General features: G+C 37.5%; 2 protein-coding genes across 3 annotated transcripts in view; one reads left to right on the top strand and one right to left on the bottom strand.

Annotated features, from left to right (window-relative positions):
* med13l.L (mediator complex subunit 13-like L homeolog) overlaps nucleotides 1–20,000 on the bottom strand; it is an 87,807-nt gene that overhangs the window by 63,608 nt on the left and 4,199 nt on the right. For both annotated transcript variants that reach the window (XM_018260774.2, XM_018260765.2), the window contains exon 2: nucleotides 9,916–10,153. In XM_018260774.2, coding sequence (XP_018116263.1) covers nucleotides 9,916–10,153 — 238 coding nt within the window. The remainder of the gene's footprint in view (nucleotides 1–9,915; nucleotides 10,154–20,000) is intronic.
* On the top strand, nucleotides 3,359–5,128 carry MGC75582.L (MGC75582, possible similarity to act2 L homeolog). The gene has a single exon (NM_001086195.1). It carries the CDS (start codon nucleotides 3,405–3,407, stop codon nucleotides 4,536–4,538), a length of 1,134 nt encoding a protein of 377 aa, NP_001079664.1. The 5' UTR covers nucleotides 3,359–3,404; the 3' UTR covers nucleotides 4,539–5,128.

Below are 20,000 nucleotides of genomic sequence, written 5' to 3'. Positions count from 1 at the left end.
TCCATTTGTAACAATTACAAATCATACACAGAATGAAACAGTCACTCCTACTTTTTTTCGAGAGAGAGAGTGTGTGGGAGAGTGAGTGTGTGAGAATGAGTGTGTGAGACAGAGTGTGTGAGTGTGATTGTGTATTCAGCCACAAAATGCACACTTATTCTATGTCAGAAATGGTGTTCCTCCACTGTGCTGAAAAATGCCCTAAACATTTTCTATATGAAATCTGCCCTGCATGCACCATGATAGGTTGCAGAATAGACACGTCCTATGCCAATAGATAAATTAATAATCTCATTTCTTACAACGGTCTAGTTTAGTCACCAAGTAACTGTATAAGATGCTTGATCCTGTGGAATCAGTGCAGGATGCCAAGATTTTAGGCACTCCGGTGATTCTAGTTACTTGTTTCCTTCTCCAGGCTGGAGCTCCTCTCCTCTCTCAGTAAAACACCCCACACTGATGCACTGTTTGAAGAGGAGCACTGGCCTGGGGTAGGAAATCGACATCTAGAACCACTGGGGACTTCCTAAGAATTTATTTTTGTATTGACCTGTTTGTACTATTAATTTAATTCACTGTTCTGCTGTATAGTACTGTGTATATAAGTATCACTATAATTCTATAAATATGCATATATATATACACACACACACACACACACACACCTATTAATTAGCCTGATTCAAACAGAACTCTGAAACACTAGTTCCAGCACTTTAACCGAGCTTTGCTTCAAAGCAAACACTTACATATATTACCATTTGAGTGTGGAACTCACAAGCATTGGGACAGCTGGTTTAACAGCAGAGCTCTACATTTTCTTTTTTAGAAATTCTCCTAAGGGCCCTCCCGCCCGCTCTAAAAAATTCCATCCTATTTCTGTCACTTCACTAGTTAAGAGGCATAGTGTGATCCTTTGACATGGTCTGTGACAATCTGAAGTTAATAGGGAAGCTCGTTCATGTATATCAGCTCTGCCTACCTAGATACCACTTTCTTCCTTATTTGGAAATTAGAACCTAATTGCACACTAGTGTATCTGGGTCTACACATAAACACACACACACTTTTGGGATACATATGCCACAAAGTGATGAATACCGACACAGATAAAACAGTATTATTTTAATGAACAATATTGAATCTCCTTCTTGGTCCCCTTAGAAGGTTTATTTGTATCTTATTTATTTGTATTGTTAGCCTTTTCTCGGTGGACGAAAAAAAATCAGCTTTGAGACCCGTACATTGGTTTTGACAAATAAATACCCAAATCAAAAGTGGGCCTCTAAACTGAATATTTACATTTTGTATATTTTAATCTGGAAGCAGAAAAGCTGTGTAACCCAACTTTTACTACAACAGCTATTACAGTTTGAATATCGCACACTGTTAGTAGGGGCAATGGGACATGGGCTTTATTCACTTGAAAATACTACAGCTCTGGTACTGGCCCAGCAATATACTCTGCTACAGGACCGGTTCTATATTGAATTTCTCATTCAATTGAAATGGAGTGAGCAGTGGCAAATTCTGCAGGCATTGAAGAGCTCATATGTCCCGTGTGGTGTCCGGTCTCATCAGCTGCTGCATGGCAAGCTCTGTGTTAGTCTGTGTGAAGACACACAAAGCAGATTTTGGAGCAAAAACCAAGAAAATTGCAGAAAAGCAGATACCCAGCCCTGTGTGCCATTAGCCCTAAGTAGTAGCAGTATGCACAAAATGTCGCTGTCTTAAATATATTGATAATGGGTTGAGTGCAGAGGACTCTTGTATTTGACTACATGCCATTAGCCCTAGGCCAATCATGTACCGTTTGACCAGCATGGCCATCAAACATGGATTAATGACCACACTAGTAGAGGTATGGGACCCGTTATCCAGAACGTTCGGTACCTGGGGTTTTCCGGATAAGGAGTCTTTCTATAATTTGCACCATACCTTAAGTCTGCTTAAAAAAAAACATTAAATAAACCCAATAGGATTGTTTTGCCTCCAATAAAGATTAATAATAGCTTACTTAGCTGGGATCAATTACAAGGTACCGTTTTATTATTAGAGAAAAAGGAAACATTTTTTAAAATTTTATTTATTTTTTTTAAAATAACGTCTATGGGAGATATCTTCCCGTAATTCTGAGCTTTCTGGAAAATTACTTTCTGGATAAGGGATCCCATACCTGTAATTATAATGATCAATTAGAAAGTGTCCAATTTGTATGAAAAGAAAGTACAGAGAGAAAGGATATGGAATGCTGAGCTTTTTCCAGATAAGGAATATTTCCATTATTGGAGCACTATGCATAAATGCTAACTAAAATAAGTTAGCATAAATATCCTTTTAAGATTTTTACATTTATCAGCATGGATTTGCACTTAATATTGAGTGCTACATAATGTCTTGTTTTACACAAAAAAGCAAATCATGTTGTTCATTTGTTTTTACCAAACACTGTTCCTTAGATTGACTTATTTTGATGCATTATGGTCAGTGAGTTTCCTGATAACAGATGCCATAACTAGTTATTCAAATACTGCTCATCAGAAGATCAGAGGTTTTCTTTTAATGTTACCATATAATTGCATTTACTGAAAGTAGTAGGTTTGGCACAATTTTTGGTAACAAAAAAATAAAATAAAAATTATGTAGAGTCAGTTCCATTAACCACACAAAAAAATAATGGAGAGTTGCTTTTTGCTCTCTTATAATCTTCAATTTTTACTAGCAATCTCTCCAGGAAAATACATTTCTAGCCCCAGGCATCAACATTCACACGACAAAGCCTCAGGGCAGGTACTGATATGTAAACAGCAACTTACAAATTCAATGATCTCTCTTTCAAATATACCTTTTTAGTTAAAATATTTCTAATTGCATAAAACATTAAACACTCAAAATATTTAAATATACTTTTATTAGAGAGCTCAGTATTCAAGTCATTGCAAAAACTCACACATTTTTATGTCTTTAGCTTTCCAAGATTAAAAAGTCAGTTGCCTCTCTCTCTCTGTCTCTCCTCAGCTGTCCCACAGGAATATGTCATTGTCACTCAACTTTTTTTTTTTTTTTTTTTTACCATGCACGCTCTGGGGGCTGGGTGACGTTAGGGAATACAGTTGACAAAAACCCTTGTATGGCTTGCCAGGGACTTGAGACAAGACACTCCCCCAAGTAAGGAAGGAATCCAGGCAGGGTGGCAGGGGCTGGCCTTATCAGAGCCAAATATGGCTAACCAACTCTTCTACTGAAAAGCATTCCTAAACTAGGGAAGGGACCTAAAGCAAAAAAAAAAAAAAGGGGGCTGGCAATGAATATATAAAGTCCCTACCACACAGTCAAGAGTTGTAGCAGTAACATACAACACCGTCCTTCCACTCAGCCAGTCAAACTTTTCAAGACAAGCAACCATGTGTGACGATGACGAGACCACTGCTCTTGTCTGTGACAACGGCTCTGGGCTGGTGAAAGCTGGCTTTGCAGGAGATGATGCTCCCAGGGCTGTGTTCCCATCTATCGTGGGTCGCCCACGTCACCAGGGCGTCATGGTAGGCATGGGACAGAAGGACTCCTATGTTGGGGATGAAGCTCAAAGCAAGAGGGGTATCCTCACCCTGAAGTATCCCATTGAGCATGGCATCATCACTAACTGGGACGACATGGAAAAGATCTGGCATCACACCTTCTACAATGAACTTCGTGTGGCCCCTGAAGAGCACCCTACACTGCTCACAGAAGCTCCACTTAACCCAAAAGCCAACAGAGAAAAGATGACACAGATCATGTTTGAAACCTTCAACGTGCCAGCTATGTATGTTGCAATCCAAGCCGTGCTCTCCCTCTATGCCTCTGGCCGTACCACTGGTATTGTGCTGGATTCTGGTGATGGTGTCACCCACAACGTCCCCATATATGAAGGTTATGCTTTGCCTCATGCCATCATGCGTCTGGACCTGGCAGGTCGCGACCTAACTGACTACCTCATGAAGATCCTGACTGAACGTGGTTATTCATTTGTCACAACAGCAGAAAGAGAAATTGTGCGTGACATCAAGGAAAAATTGTGCTATGTTGCCCTGGACTTTGAAAATGAAATGGCAACAGCTGCTTCATCCTCCTCCCTGGAGAAGAGTTATGAATTGCCAGACGGCCAAGTTATCACCATTGGTAATGAGCGTTTCCGCTGCCCTGAGACCCTGTTCCAGCCTTCTTTCATTGGCATGGAATCTGCTGGCATCCATGAGACCACCTACAACAGCATCATGAAATGTGACATTGATATCCGCAAGGACTTGTATGCCAACAACGTTCTCTCTGGTGGTACCACAATGTACCCAGGTATTGCTGACCGTATGCAAAAAGAAATCACTGCCCTGGCTCCAAGCACCATGAAGATCAAGATCATTGCACCACCTGAACGCAAGTACTCTGTCTGGATTGGAGGCTCCATTCTTGCATCTCTCTCAACCTTCCAGCAAATGTGGATCACCAAGCAAGAATATGATGAAGCTGGTCCTTCCATTGTCCACCGTAAATGCTTCTAAGCATGTGACTGTATGGTGCAAATTTTTAAGTGGAGCAATCACAGTATAAATAAAAATTATGTTTACTATAAGGTACAATGAAGACCTACAGAGACTAATATGTAAGTGACATCATGGAGCTATAGTTTACCTCCCCAATTACACTACAGCAACCGGACTCTTCTGTTTCCCAAACTAATTTAATATAGAAGAGGGTAGATATATATAAATGTTGAAGAGCCTGCTATAATCAACCAGCAATGCATGTATTTAGTGGCTTTGTTACTTTATCACATCAACCCAAGTTGAAAGCCACCTGTACTATTGGGGGGGAGGGATAGAGTGGGTGCAATCTGCATTGTCTATATCTAATTGCTTGTTAAGGAAACATGGCTCATTCCAAAATCTTTGCAATACCTAAATCCTTGATGTATTTGGCACAAACTGCTGCTATGTTATATGTATCATTATTCACATGTACATTTATTGTGTTTTTTTACATCTCGATAGGTAATAATAATATGTGTCATGTAGATTTAACTTTCTTGAATAATTCGGCACTGAAATTGTTTACTGTGAAGGGAAAACATAATAAAACTTTTGCAATGCTATGATTTGCCTCATCGTATAATTTTTATGCATGTTGTGTTGAAAGATTAGTATGCTGAATTTTGCTTTCAACAAAAGATGCATTTGTGCTGTGCATCTACATGAAAATACACTGCGTTACTCAAGAGTGTGTGCTAAAAGGGTCAGTAGCAAGCTGGTTTATTAAAATAATCCTAGAAAGCACTTGAGAATTTAAGGATTAAAGCAATTATTTGAGGTATAATATGAATTATAATGTGGTTGGTGAACATTAAAATACATTATCAGAGAAGCAAGAAATAAAAAAAAAAACCATACTGCTACTAAAAAATGCCTTACCCTTTAAACAAAACAGGGATTGTTTGTCCATATATTGCAATATATTTAAGATGGCCAACTACATCAAAGTCATCCCATATCTGGCCAGTCCTCCGCTCAATTTTCATCTGATTCATTGAGAATTCAATTGCTTAATTATACATGTTAATATATATATATATATATATATATATATATATATATATATATATATATATATATATATATATATATATATATATATATATATATATATATATACATACATACATATACACATACACCTGTTACACTACTCACATGTATCTTTTCAAGGTACAGGATCTGTTATCCAGAATGCTTTGGTTTTTCTGGATAAGGGATCTTTCCATAATTCAGATCACTAACCTTAAGTCTGCTAAACAACACTTAAACATTACATAAACCCAGTCAGATTGTTTTGCCACCAATATGGATTCATGCAGCTTAACTCGGATCAACTCAAGGTATGCTTTTATTTTTACAGAGGAAAAACTAAATAATTTAAAAAAAATATATAATTTTTTTTTTCTTATAATGGGCTCTATAGGAGATGGCCATTCCATAATTTGGAGCTTTCTGGATAAAGGCATAACCACAATACTGGTTCACTGTATAAATCTTTTAATGTCTATTAAAAAGGCCGATATCTCACAAAAAAGACTGTTTTGAGATCCAATCCCATTAGTGTGTAACAGGAGCTGGGAGTTACCCCATATTCTTCACACTCTTTCACAGTTGTTTTCCCCATCCCCAAACAGGGTGCTATTTAGCATCCCATATACCCTGCCATCTATTCGCCAATCTACCTGCATCCCCCTTGTTCTACCTCTCTGAGCATGCTTTTTTAGTTATTGTCCAATCTCTGTCCATCGATGCACTGCCAGCTAACATTTGGAGGGGCTGACCAGTGGTACAGTAGGCTTTTATTCTCAGTATTGATGAATATTTCCAAATATAATGACATATGGATGTGTGTAATCACAAGTTAAAAACTGTAGTTTGAATGTATGTGCCTAGGAACTAGAAACAGAATTAAATATTGAATACAAGGGGCAGTTTTGTAACCTTTGGGGCTTGGGTTTGAAAGTTGCTTTCAGGTGTGAAAATCTTTATCCATATTATACATATCATTTAACTTTTTTGGTCTGTGCCAGCTATTTCAGCAGGAATGCAACACTCTCTTAATAGCTATGGCGAGAGAATCCTATTCACTCACAGCATTAAAAACTCTGCCACTGTGCTCTGGTAGTGAGAGTTCAGAGAAGGGATAGAACAGTTGACACTGTAAGCAGAACAATCTTTTGTGTGTGTCTGGTGGTGTTTAAACTTTTTTAAACTTTTTCAGGCAATTCTGTTAAAGCTGCCACAGCACCGTGTTATGGTTCAGGACAAACAGAATAGGGGATTAAGCTCTAATGAGCTATGACAATGTAAAATCCTTCTTCACAAAAGTGTGACGGAGGGGGGGGGGGGGTTTGGGAAAAAAAAACAGATCAAAATTACATAAAGATCTGTTATCCAAAAAACCCCAAGTCCCGAGCATTCTGGATAATAGGTCCCATACCTGTAGTCTGCACTGGCAGTATCAGACTGTAGTGACAGTAGCATTACTGGCACACTGAGCAATATACATTCTTAAAGGAATAGTAACACCAAAAAAATGGAAGAGTTTTAAAGTAATGAAAATATCATGTACTGTTGAAACTGATCTGTTTGCTTCAGAAACACTACTATAGTTCCTGTAAACAAGCTACTGTGGTGCAATGGCGGAAATTGAAAATGGCTATATGGCACAGGTTAACTAATAGATAACAGATAACACCATTAGACAGACAGAGCTTATCTGCTATCTACTGTGTAACCTGAGCCTTTTCTCCTTTGAATTGCTGCCCCATTGCTACACAGCAGCTTATTTATATAAACAATAGTAGTGTTTCTTAAGCAAACACAGCAGTTTTACCAGTGCAGGGCAACACTGCATTACATTTTCATTACTTGAAAACACATTTATTTTTTGACGTTACTGTTCCTTTAACAAAACACCATGCAAGCACAAACACCATAATCCACTTTTCATCCACAACTGTATCCAACAGCATACCACCATAAATGTAAATATTTTATTATCATAAGTAGAAAAAGAACAAAAAAAAAAAAATGAAACAATCATGTATTATTCAAGGCAAGCTGGGTAAACAGGAATGCATCTACCATGTCCACTACGAAGAGGTTCCTTATAAAAGATTTATACCGCGTGAATAGCTTAAACGTTAGTATTTCAATTAAACATGACTGCCTCTACAGTCTTGATACAGGCTCACATACACAAAGAGATGCCAACAGCTGAACAATGGCTCACCAAAAAAAAAAACAGCAGGGATAATCTGGGAATTCTTACAAGATTCCTACGAGATGTAGCTTTGTATAGAAACATTATCATTTGAAAATAAGATATTATTATTACACCAAACTAAAACACTTGTTTTAAACATCAGCAATCGACACTTTCTTGTAATTTCAATACATTTTTAGTCAAATAGCCTTCAGATATTACATTTGGAATAACAGTTAGAAGAATTTATCTTTTGACTTTTTCATCATTCAGATAGCAGATCTTCATTTCAACAACATTGTTAGATAAAGGTGACACTAAATATACTTTGCACCATTTACATTTTGTAGTCTATTGTAAATTCAAATAAACATAAATGCAAACTTCACATGTGGGAAAATTAAGTACCCACAGTCATCCTTAGCTGAAATACCTAAAATCAGAAACAATTGTAAAGTAAACTGTATTATTTACACCTCAGACTCTCATGGGGTTATGTAATAAAAGTAACTTAGGGGCCTATTTATCATGCTGTGCACAGATGATGTTGCCCATAGCAATCAATCAGTTATTAGATTTCATTCATCTACAAGTTAGAAAACAAAAGCAACAATCTGGTCAACCGTTTTAAAACAAACATTTAATTGGTTGCCCCGGAGCAAACGTAGTGTCTTTTATTTAGGGATGCACTGAATCCACTATTTTGGATTATGGCGAACCTCTGAATCCTTCGCTAAAGATTCGGTCTAAAGTATTACCTTTATGCTGATGACACCCAACTCTACTTGTCTACTCCTGACCTTTCTAATTCTGTCCTTTCCCAAGTCACAGACTGTCTCTCTGCTGTCTCCTCCTGGATGTCACAGCGCCACCTGAAACTGAACCTTTCTAAAACAGAACTTATTATATTTCATCCAAGATCTTCCCCTGTCCCTCAGATATCACTCACCGTAAACAACACCACCTTTCATTCCACCACACAGGCACGTTGCCTAGGAGTTATTTTAGACTCTCATCTGTCTTTTTCACCACACATTCAAACACTTGCAAAATCTTGCCTTATTCAACTGCGCAACATTGCTCGAATATGACCATATCTCAGTTCAGAATCAACTAAAACACTGATTCAGTCTCTCATCATCTCCCGCCTTGATTACTGCAACTTACACCTCACAGGTATTCCAACAAGTCCCCTTTCACAACTCCAATCTGTTCTAAACGCGGCCGCTAGACTCATTCATCTATCTCGCCGCTCAACATCAGCTGCTCCCATATGTATGTCCCTTCACTGGCTCCCAATCTCTTCTAGAATCAAATTCAAATTACTTACACTCACATTCAAGGCCCTTAATAATGAAACTCCTCCCTATATTTCATCTCTAATCTCCAAATACACTCCTTCACGAAACCTACGCTCTGCTTCTGATCTTCGCCTTACTTCTCCTCTGATCACTTCTGCCCATTCTCGTCTACAAGACTTCTCTCGGGCTTCTGCTTTTCTCTGGAACTCTCTGCCATAAGCTGTCAGACTTTCTCCTTCTTTCCAAACTTTCAAGCGCTCCTTAAAGACTCATCTGTTTAAAGAGGCTTATTCGTTGTACCTTAATTAATCATTGCTGTATCAAAAATGACAAAATGTTTATATAATCCTAATGTTTCAATTGTACCCTAACCTTTTAGTTTGTAAACTCTAATCTCTAGGTCCTTCTAACCCTATTGTATTCTGTAATCCTTGTTTGTTATCCACCATTTATTCCCAGTTTGCTATAACTGCAGTAGAGCACTGCGTATCTTGACAGTGCTATATAAATAAATGATGATGATGATTGCAGGAGGTAAGAGGGCTCACTATATGATGGCAGTCTGGCATGGGGGGACGATTGGCCTGATGAAAGGTAGAGATGGCAGAGAAAGAGAGAGAAGGGCATGGTAGGGAGATGTGGCAGAAGGGCATGAAGATTACTATTTCAGAAAAGGAAACACAGGACATGAAATTGTGTCTGCTTAATGTTCAGCACCTCCAACTGAACCATAGTCTCAGCACTGATAAGGCAATCGACCCTATTAAAATAACCTCTGAATGAAGATAAATAAAGATTAAACCGCAAACAACAGGTGATAAAAAGGACCTGCACTTACTTTGCAACTCATGGTGTATAACTTCACCAAGATTTGGTTCATCCCCCCACCAGAAGATCCAGAGTTCCTTCCGATCAGGTTTGACCTCACGTCTCCACACACATAAAAGGTTGGCCTGTAGGCAGCGGATGAAGCTTAGCAAGATGGGATCGTCTTGGGCAGGAGCAGAGATGATTGGGCCACATTCGCCAGGCCCCTGGTATCTGTAGCGACGCCATTTGATGCCAGTCAGTTCAGCCTTGGGGAAAATAAAGTTAAAGTTAAACACTGCCATTCTGACATTAAGAAAAGCTTCAACATTCTATTAAAATGCTGGCATGTCTAAAGTCAAAATAATGATACATAATTTTTCCACACAGACTATCAAATCTTCACCATCGAATGATAACTGCTTTATACTCCATAGAGCTTTGAGCTGATGCATACATAAGCACTATAAATGCTTTAAAATACTCAAGACTCAGGGTCTATCTGAAATTTGTAATACAACTTTGTATGCCAAACTGCTTGGGTTCATTGAGAGATCAGACTTCAAATCATGGTAGTTAGAAGTATTGAATTAGACTTGAGCTAGACTTGAGTTGAGCTTTAAAATATTCAAGGCTCAGTTTAATCTGCAGGGTCTATCTGAAATTTGTAATAAAACTTTGAATGTCAAACTCTTTGGGCTCACGGAGAGATCAGACCTCAAATCAGACTAGAAAAGTGAAAAATGCAAAGAAAAAGAATCCTTACACACAATCATTTAATATTGCAAACTCTTTAACAGCAATAGCACAATGGGCAATCTCAGGAGCTTTGGCTTCAAAAATCCTACACGGTTATAATATGGAGACTTATTTAACACTTTCACTGCTACACAAATATAAAACAACTACATATTATATAAATATACATCTGAAGTACTACTAATATCATATCCTGATAAGCCGTTATTAAAAAAAAGTTTTGGAGAATGTTGAAAATTGGAAATCTATACTGTGTGTTAGAGAGCTCTGCAAAATGATGCACTTCGTGTGTTGTCATATTTCAAATACCCATCATTTAAAAGGCCAGATGAAAGTTTATTCAATAGAACAGTAAGGGTAAAACCCAGCTTCTTTTGTCTGAAAGGAAATCTAGCTTTTTCAGCTGTTTAAAACTGCAATTCCCAGCATATACTGCCATCCATTGGTTTACTAAGAGAATGCCAGTAGTTGCTGTTTAGCATCAGATCAGAAAGCTGTACCAACAAATGTAAGGTGTATGTTTCAGATAATGGGAGACCTTTTCTGCATTTAAAGCCCACAAAAATAGTGCCCAGCAGCATGCTTCTATGGTTGTAGCTCAGACACTTACCGGGGGAAGCTGCAAGAATATGTTCCTGAACATGAAATGGGTTATTACTGTGGGAATGCTGACAATATGTACTAGTGGCCTGTGACCACAACTGGACAATAAACAGATAAAAGACAGAATGCACAACTATCTTGATTATAAAGTTGCATACCACCAATCAAAAGTGTTGGGTGAAGTGGAAAAAAACAGGCTACCACTAGCTAGGCAGGGACAGAGCTAAGGGATCCAACACATTTTTCAATTTGTTTGTTTTCAAATAGTTCACCAGAAATGACTTTCTATTTTCTATTTGTTATTCAATATTGAAGTGTAAAGTTTCATTTTTCATCTTTTCATATCTTTCTGATTCAGCTCGCGGGGGGGGGGGTAAACAAACTCTGTAAACTGTTTTAAACGTATTCATTAGTTTGATACATTTCTTATCTTTTGGCCTTGCTGAGCAGAACCATTGAGTTACATTAAAGGCAGTTATAATTGATACAATAGTTGCTAATATTCCACAGATGCTGCTGGGAAATGTATCAACTAATGTAGCAAATTGTAACAGTTTAGATTCTACGCCTGGATCAGTAAAGTGCCAGACTGAAACACTAGAGACAGGGATATTAAACTTCAGTTTTGGGAAAAATTGTGCAAAATAAAAAAATATTTGTATTCTTTATTTCTGGTGAACAATCTGAAAACAACTGATCTGGAAAAAAAAGTGTTTGCAATGTGAACAAGCCCTTTACAAATATGTGGGAATTTTTAAACTTAAATTGCAAACCAAGTATAACACCCCCCTGTACCAGCACTTGTAAAGTGACAGCAGTGGTTGGAGTAATTGGCAGTTAGTTGCAATGTAAGCCTATCAGGGGACTGTTTTTTCATCTATTTAAAAAAAAAATGGTACTTAAAGGGATTTTACCTTAGAGTCAACTTTTAGTTTATCATAGAATGGCCTATACTTAGTAACTTCAATTGGTTTTAATTTTTTTTATAGTTCCTGGATAATCTGTTTTCCTCTTCTGCTACTTTCTAGTTTTCTAAAGGTGTTTACGGTCCCCTGCAGAAAAAACATATTGCTCTTTGAGGCTACAATTTAATTGCTACTTTCACTGATTATTCTTCTATTCAGTACCCCTACGATGCATATTCCAGTCTTTTATTTAAGCCTCTTCCTGGTTGCTAAGGTAAATTGGAGCCTAGGAACTTGGAGAGCTGATGAACAAAAACTGAATTATTCATAAACCAGAAGACAAAGACCAATTGCAAATGGTTTCACCTTTATGTTAACATTAATGGGCAGATTTATCAAGGGTCGAATTGAAAATTTGTGGGCAAAACTGTCAAATTCGACTAGGGAATTGTTAAAATTTGATTTGAGTTTTTTTCTTTAAAATTTAATGTAATTTTTGAGATTTATCACAAAGCCCTTTAAGAGCTCAACTATTCGCCACCTAAAACTTGCCAAATTGCTGTTTTAGTCAATGGGAGACGACCTGGGATAAATTTGGAGTTGTTTGCAGCCTTCCTGACATTCAAGTTTTTTTCATGGAAAAAACTTGAATCAAATTTTTTAAACTATAATCGAATACGATTCAAATTCGATTTGAGTTTTTAGGTCAATCCTATTCGTCCGAGTTTGGGAAATTCTACTTTTTTTTAGTACATTTCCATTGGTCGAATTTTGAGTTCATGGGAGTTTTAAAAAAAACTCCCATGAATTCAATATTTGACCCTTGATAAATCTGCCCCTTTTTTTAAATTATTTGACTTACTCTTCTGACTCTTTCCAAATTCAAACGGGGGTCACTGACTGTGGCTGTGAGGCTACAATTTTAATGTTATTATTAGCTTCCTATTTAGACACTTGCCTATTCATATTCCAGTTTCTTATGCAAATCACTACCTGGTTGCTTGGGTAAATGAGACCCTAGCAACCAGATAACTGCTAAAGTTTCAAACTTGAGAGCTGCTGAAGAACAAACTAAATAACCACAACAAATAAAAAATGAAGACCAACTGCAAATTGTCTCAGAATATCGATGTCTACATCATAATAAACATTCATTTACTGATGAACTACCCATTTAAATTTTTGTGAATTATGGCAAAACAGCCCCTTGCGCCATTACCCTTTTAAAGGAAAAGTAAACCCCTTAAAAAAAACTCAGATGCCTTGAATCTGCATTTAGGGGTAAGTAAAAAGTATGGGGCATTTGCCCGGGGTAGCAGCTAGGCTGGGGGGGTCTATATAGGGTAGGGGGGGTAGGGTTTACTTCTCCTTTAAAAGCAGCTAGGCTTAAGCTGCTCTTAAAGGAGAAGTAACCGCCTTATTTGAAAAACCCTACCCTACATAGACCACCCTCCCTCATCCCCCCAGCCTAGCTGCTACCCCGGAGTTGTAGGTTTTTCTTATGGATCCATTTTGCTGGCTCAGATCATGCTGATCAGAAAATCCAGCACTGCACATGAATAAGCCCAAATAAGAGCAAAACCAATCTGTAGTTGGGACCTGATCAGCAACTGTCCTGGCTATTAAAAACCCAGTTGTTCTAATCGTTAGTCAGAATATAAATGAGAAGAGGGTTTCTTGCTTTTTTGTAAGCTTAGATTTGTTAAACTTTATTTTTCAATATAATTCTTACATTTAGCCAGGGACATTCCAAACAGCTAGGTACGAATAGTATCTGATTTTGGTTTGTCTGCTGGGACACCAGCTCTAACTATGAAAGTATAAATTAAGACACGGCTTTCATTGATTGCATAGAAACACAATAAAAAGTCACTTGAGTACCAGGAAATGGATTTCCCCATATAATTCTAAATCAAGAAGAGTTTCAGAAGTAAAGAAAGAGGTTACAGTGAATAGGGCTAAAAGAAGCCCTCCACTATGCATGAAATGCAGCATTCTTAAAAGAGAAAGTATTAACATAAGCCATGCAACATGCATATAATAGCATTGGCATAAAAGCAAAATTGAGAGAAACCTCACTTAAAGAGCCATGGGCAGAAACATGCATATTTATCTTTTTGACCAAAATTTAAAAAAAAAAAAGTTTCCTAAAATGACATGACTTTTCTAAAAATAATTACAAAGGCATTGACAATAATAAAATATATAAGTGTAGCGGTCATCTGTAAACCAGGTCTGACACTTAGGGGCAGATTAACTAAGGTTCAAGTGAATTTTCGAAGTACAAAAAGTTCGAAATTCGAAGTAATTTTTTGGATACTTCGACCATCGAACAGGATACTACAACTTCAAATTTACTTCGACTTTGATTCGAAGTAAAAATCGTTTGAATATTCAACCATTCGATAAAGGAAGTACTGTCTCTTTAAAAAAAACTTTGACTTCAATACTTTGCCAAATTAAACCTGCAGAATTGCTATGTTAGCCTATGGGGACCTTCCAGAGCAATTTTCTACGTTTTTTATATTCGAATGAAAATCGTTCAAATCGAACGATCGGAGTATGATTGTACGATCATACTACGATTGGAATACGACCCTACAATGAATAAAATCCTCCGGATTCAAATGTCGGAGGATTCTATTTGATGGTCGAATTTCAAAGTATTTTCCACTTCGAAATTCGACCCATGATAAATCTGCCCCTTAATGTGTAAACATTCAAGGCAACAGAGTGGCCAAACAGTCAACACACAATTTTCAGGTTAATCTTTCACAAAGCCTGGGGAATCGGTTTTGAAAATTATAACTACATGGTAAACAAGTACAAACTACACTGGTAAGGAGGAACAGTAACTAAATTCCAACCTCAGTGACTTGCATATAGTAACTGGACAGGCCCTAAACATCACAAAACTTTAGCTCTATAAAACTTCTGAAAGAATTAACATGTCTGTGATCTAGTCAAATACCATAGTGCAAAACTGTTCCGATTCACACAGGATAATACCAAAATCGAACCACAAAAGGGCAAAGCTTTCCAGAAATTAGATTTGAAGATTTTGAAATTTTGAAGATCAGGAATATATATGTTCATATTTGTGCATGCCAACTTTTTCGTTTTAAGAGTTTAGGACCTGCACACAAGATTCAAATCGTGGTTATTGCAAAATCTAGATCGCTAATAAATAGAAAAAAAAGTTATATCGGTTTTTGGGTTATCTTTTACCATAGCTATAGTAATAAGTCAAATCAACTGAACTTGATGTATTTTCTTTTTCCTTTAAAGACGTTTGCTAGTCATCCGACTGGCTTTCTGAATTCAGAATGACCTGTCCAAAAATATTTCTGCCGGTTTTTACTAAACAGATTATGCTGATTAGAGTAAGATTCCAGGGTATATAACCACAAATATTTTTGTACACGTCAATCTGAATTGAGATGAATTGAGAAAATCGTCTGGCAGTGAACAGTAAAACTGACCAACATATTACTTAAAGCACATTAGCTTGCACAAGAATGTGCGCACAATTTGTGAATGAATGGCAATGTAACTACAAAACCGTGCTGAAAAGCTTTTCATTGGAACTTGTATATTGTAGATGAGACTAATATAACCAATGTTTTAAGTGGCCATTGCTTTTTAAAATTTTGTGGTTTTTAAATTATTTGCATTACTTTTCTGCCTCTCTCCAACATACAATTTAAATTAAGTTATCTAGCATCCAGAGTCAGTGTCCTCCACAAACGGAAAGAAGGCTCATTATGAGGCATGCTTTGTTATTCTTATTTCTCCTTTAGCTTTTTATTCAACACTTTCCCTATTCATCTTGCCTCCTGACATCCTACATTTTGTTTGTTACCAAGGTCAGAGACCATAAAACAAGACAGAAGTTTAAATGCCAAACTGGCATGCTGCAGGAAAAAAAATCACAACTTATTTAAAAATGTGCATTTTTCTCGAATTTAAACAGAGGTGAACTTTCCCTAAAATGAAAAAAAAAATTAAACACAAATCTTAATTGCAAAGAGCATAGTTTAAATGTACACATATCTTAACAATTGACTCCATGTTGTAAAAATATTAGAATATTAGAAGTGTATAATGAGTTATATGACCATATAAAGGTATGATGCTGAAGGTCTAATTCTTTTATACAGGTCATGGAACTCCAAAGTGATTTAAAATATTTCATAATTATGTGACAAGTGAGACGTGTGCCAGTTTACATCACTAAACATTAACTATAAACACAGACATCACAAATCACTTTATAGAAGAACATATTTTACAGGATATTCATGGTAATTATGTATTACATGGTCATAATCAGGAAATACAGCACTGTGGAAAATGTTGGCACTTTCTTAATAGGTGTTAATTATTAATAATATATACAAACACTCTAACACATATTTTAGATAATGGCTCTTTTCTAACATAAAGACTGCCACAAGGCAGAGTCCTGCAACTGAACAAGTACCCTAGCAATCAATCGCTGGGCGGGCGCCCCTAGGCCGTGCCCTCCGTGCGGTCCTAGCGCCCGCCCGCACTACCACACGCTGGCGCAAAAGTGCCAGTGTGCGAGCGCCGAAGCACTGGGGAGCACAGGCGGCTGGACGGCATGCCGCCCCCAAAAATGTGCCGCCCTAGGCCCGGGCCTATGTGGCCTCGCCACAAATCAGGGCCTGCTAGCAATGTAGATCAGGTGTTGGAAAGGTAACAAGAAATGGATTAAAGGCGAATTTGCCTGTGGTTCTTCCCGAGAGCAGAAAAGCATTCATTTCTAGCTTCCTAACAGTTCCCAACTCTCCTTTCTTCTAGGTTGCCTACCTTTCCTATACACCTGATATGTGGTGCATGCAGGTACCTCAAGAGGATTTTAACAGCACTAACAAAAAAAGTACCAGTGATGTATGCCATGCATCAAGTTTCCTGGCAAAAAGAGTTTGCTTTAGTCAAGACATGCACTTTTTTCTACCTCTATAAATGGTCAGTAATAGATCAGTTTAAGGTAAATGTAAACCACAACACAGGATTACAACGAACTACTGAAGACATCTACCGCTCAACTTATTCTTAACAGTGAAGGTTGTATTGTAAAATGGAAAAAAAAAGTTTTTGTGTGCATTATTCTAACAGTAGTAGATAGGGCCAATAGCAGCCCTATCATGGAAGAAATCTGGGTTTAATCAGCAAAAAAACTCTACAACATAAAAGCAAGCAAATAGCATTAGGGCTCTTACTCACTGGCGTTCTGACCTGCGCTCCCCAGCGTTCCGTTTTTTGGCGTTCAGCCGCAGGGGAGCGCAGGAATAGACGAATGTCATTATTTCAAATGGGGCTGTACTCACTCAGGCGCGTGTAGGCGCCGAACGCAGGTTGAGACGCAACATGCTGCATTTTTCCTGCGTTCGTCGCCTACACGCGCCTGAGTGAGTACAGCCCTATTTGAAATAATGACATGTGTCTATTCCTGCGCTCCCCTGCGGCTGAACGCCAAAAAAACGGAACGCAGGGGAGCGCAGGTCAGAACGCCAGTGAGTAAGAGCCCTTATGGTATACTCTTGTTCAAAATGAGTGCAATAAATAGGGCTTGTGCTACTGCGGGTGAAATACTACAAATAAACTATAAATAGCACACCTGCCACTTAGGAAATTTTAAAAAGTGTGTCCTAGTTCATCAAGCACAGATAAAGTATTTCAGTCCATTTACAAAATAGCCATCTCTATTACAAGCTTTAAAAAAGAACTCTGAAGACATCTTGAATATGAGCCAAATGGAACAAACCAATCCGTGGATGCTATTAATGATACTTTCAAGCAGTGGTGAATGTGCCCATTCAGTATGCTGAAAGTTAAGGCTTCTGATTTACAATTATCTCCTTTCCAAATAATATAAGTTGACTAACTAACCTGTTATAATTTGCCTCAGTCCTCTGGGGCCTACACAGAGTTGCTGGTAACATTACAGAAAAGGGAAATAATTCTCAGCAAATTCTTTGTACCTTCTCCTAAAAAGATGTATTAAACATCTCTTCAATTGGCAACATACTGATAAATGCAGCTGAACATTGAGAGACAGAACATATGAACACTTTAAACAATACAAAAAACAGCATAACTGTGGAAGAGCCACTTAGAACACAATGTACAGACCTCAAAAGTAAAATGGAAAACTTTAAAAACTAAAAAAAACCAGCTCAGACTGGGCATAAAATATGATATTAAAGTTAATGTAATACCTTTACTTGCAGAGCTGGATAATCTAAATGTTTTTCAAGCAATGACATTACTTCCGACATCAAAGGAGCACATATTTATATACAGACATGTGTCTGGTATGATTATAAACATTAGAGGAAATAGGGAAACAAACAGAAAAGACAGAGCAATTCAGTAAGCCACACATATCTGTAATTTATTAATGTAAAGGCAGCAGCATATACAATTAGCAAGGGATGGGAACAGCAACCTGGAGATCAGCCAAACTTTGATATACCCATTTTGGCTGTGGATCAGTTCTGGAATTCTATTGTGTACAAATTATGTACAATACAAAAAAAAATGACTGTCTGATTAATGTGCAATTGAATTTGTCTGTGAGAGGCAGATAACACTCTCATACTCCAGCTAGCATATCACACTAAACTTATGGGAGCCTCCCAAAAGTGACAGCGCACGTGGGCTACTGCTGATGCAAAAACTTGTTATGATCTCACTGAATCAGATGACACGGGTTAACAGAAAATTTTGAGGGGTGGGAGTGGGAAGTACATAACACTACGTGCCCAAGATATCACTGCAAGCAGAATTAACAGATAGCGTGGAGAATGCACAAGTCCATTATGCACGTATAAAGAAAAATCTTTGTGGTCAAGTACAGGATCTAAACTTAGGCTCACACCACTTCTCCATTCACAGTACAAACAGAATAGCACAATAAATAAAACACTGGATACAGGACAATTAAGCTAATGTCACACACAGATCAGCAGATTTGTGTCAGAGGAGCAATGTCTGATTCCACCTCCAGACTGTGAGCGATTTGAATGACGACTGTCACTGCATACCACCACTTTGATGCAAAAACCACCCATATTGTACGGCAACAGACAGTTGCCATTAAAGGGGTTGTTCGCCTTTGAATTAACTTTTACTATGCTGTGTAGAGAATGATATTCTAAGACAAATTGCATTCGGTTTTCATTATTTATAGTTTTTAAATTATTTGTCTTTTTCTTCTGAATCTTGCCCGCTTTCGAATGGGAGTCACTAACCCCATCTAAAAACAAATGTTCTATAAAGTTACAAATATATTATTGTTATTGCTACTTTTTATTACTCGTCTTTCTATTCAGGCCTCTCTTATTCATATTCCAGTTTCTTTTTCAAATCAATGTGTTGTTGCTAGGGTAATTTGGACCCTAGCAACCAGAATGCAGAAATTGCCAACTGGAGAGCTGCTGAATAAAAAGCTAAATAACTGAAAAACCACAAATAAAAAAAAATTACAACCAATTACATTGTCTCTCACTCTCTACATCATACTAAAAGTTAAAGATCTTTTTGCACTGTGAGAAAGTTTCACAGCAACCTAATGATAACTCAAACAGGTGTATTCTTACTCATGTGCCATAGAGGAATAGACCTAAACAAAAATACTACTTAGTGCACTTTGCTACATACAACAATTAGACAGGTTACATTATAAAGGATGGACAGAGTGCCGTTCTAAATGACAAATAGTCGTAATTGCAAATATTGCCATATTGGGGTTATCATGAAGGAGAGTTCAAATAAAAAAAAATTACAATGTAAATAATGTAATAAGTCATAACTTAGGCTA

Source organism: Xenopus laevis, chromosome 1L (genome assembly GCF_017654675.1).
Source record: "Xenopus laevis strain J_2021 chromosome 1L, Xenopus_laevis_v10.1, whole genome shotgun sequence".
In the NCBI taxonomy this organism is placed as follows: Eukaryota; Metazoa; Chordata; class Amphibia; order Anura; family Pipidae; genus Xenopus; species Xenopus laevis.
The sequence above is the reverse complement of the archived record's forward strand: the minus strand, read 5'-3'. Positions and strand labels throughout refer to the sequence as shown.

Coding starts and splice junctions, on each gene's coding strand:
- MGC75582.L (NM_001086195.1), top strand. CDS start 3,405: ATGTGTGACGATGACGAGACCACTGCTCTTGTCTGTGACAACGGCTCT.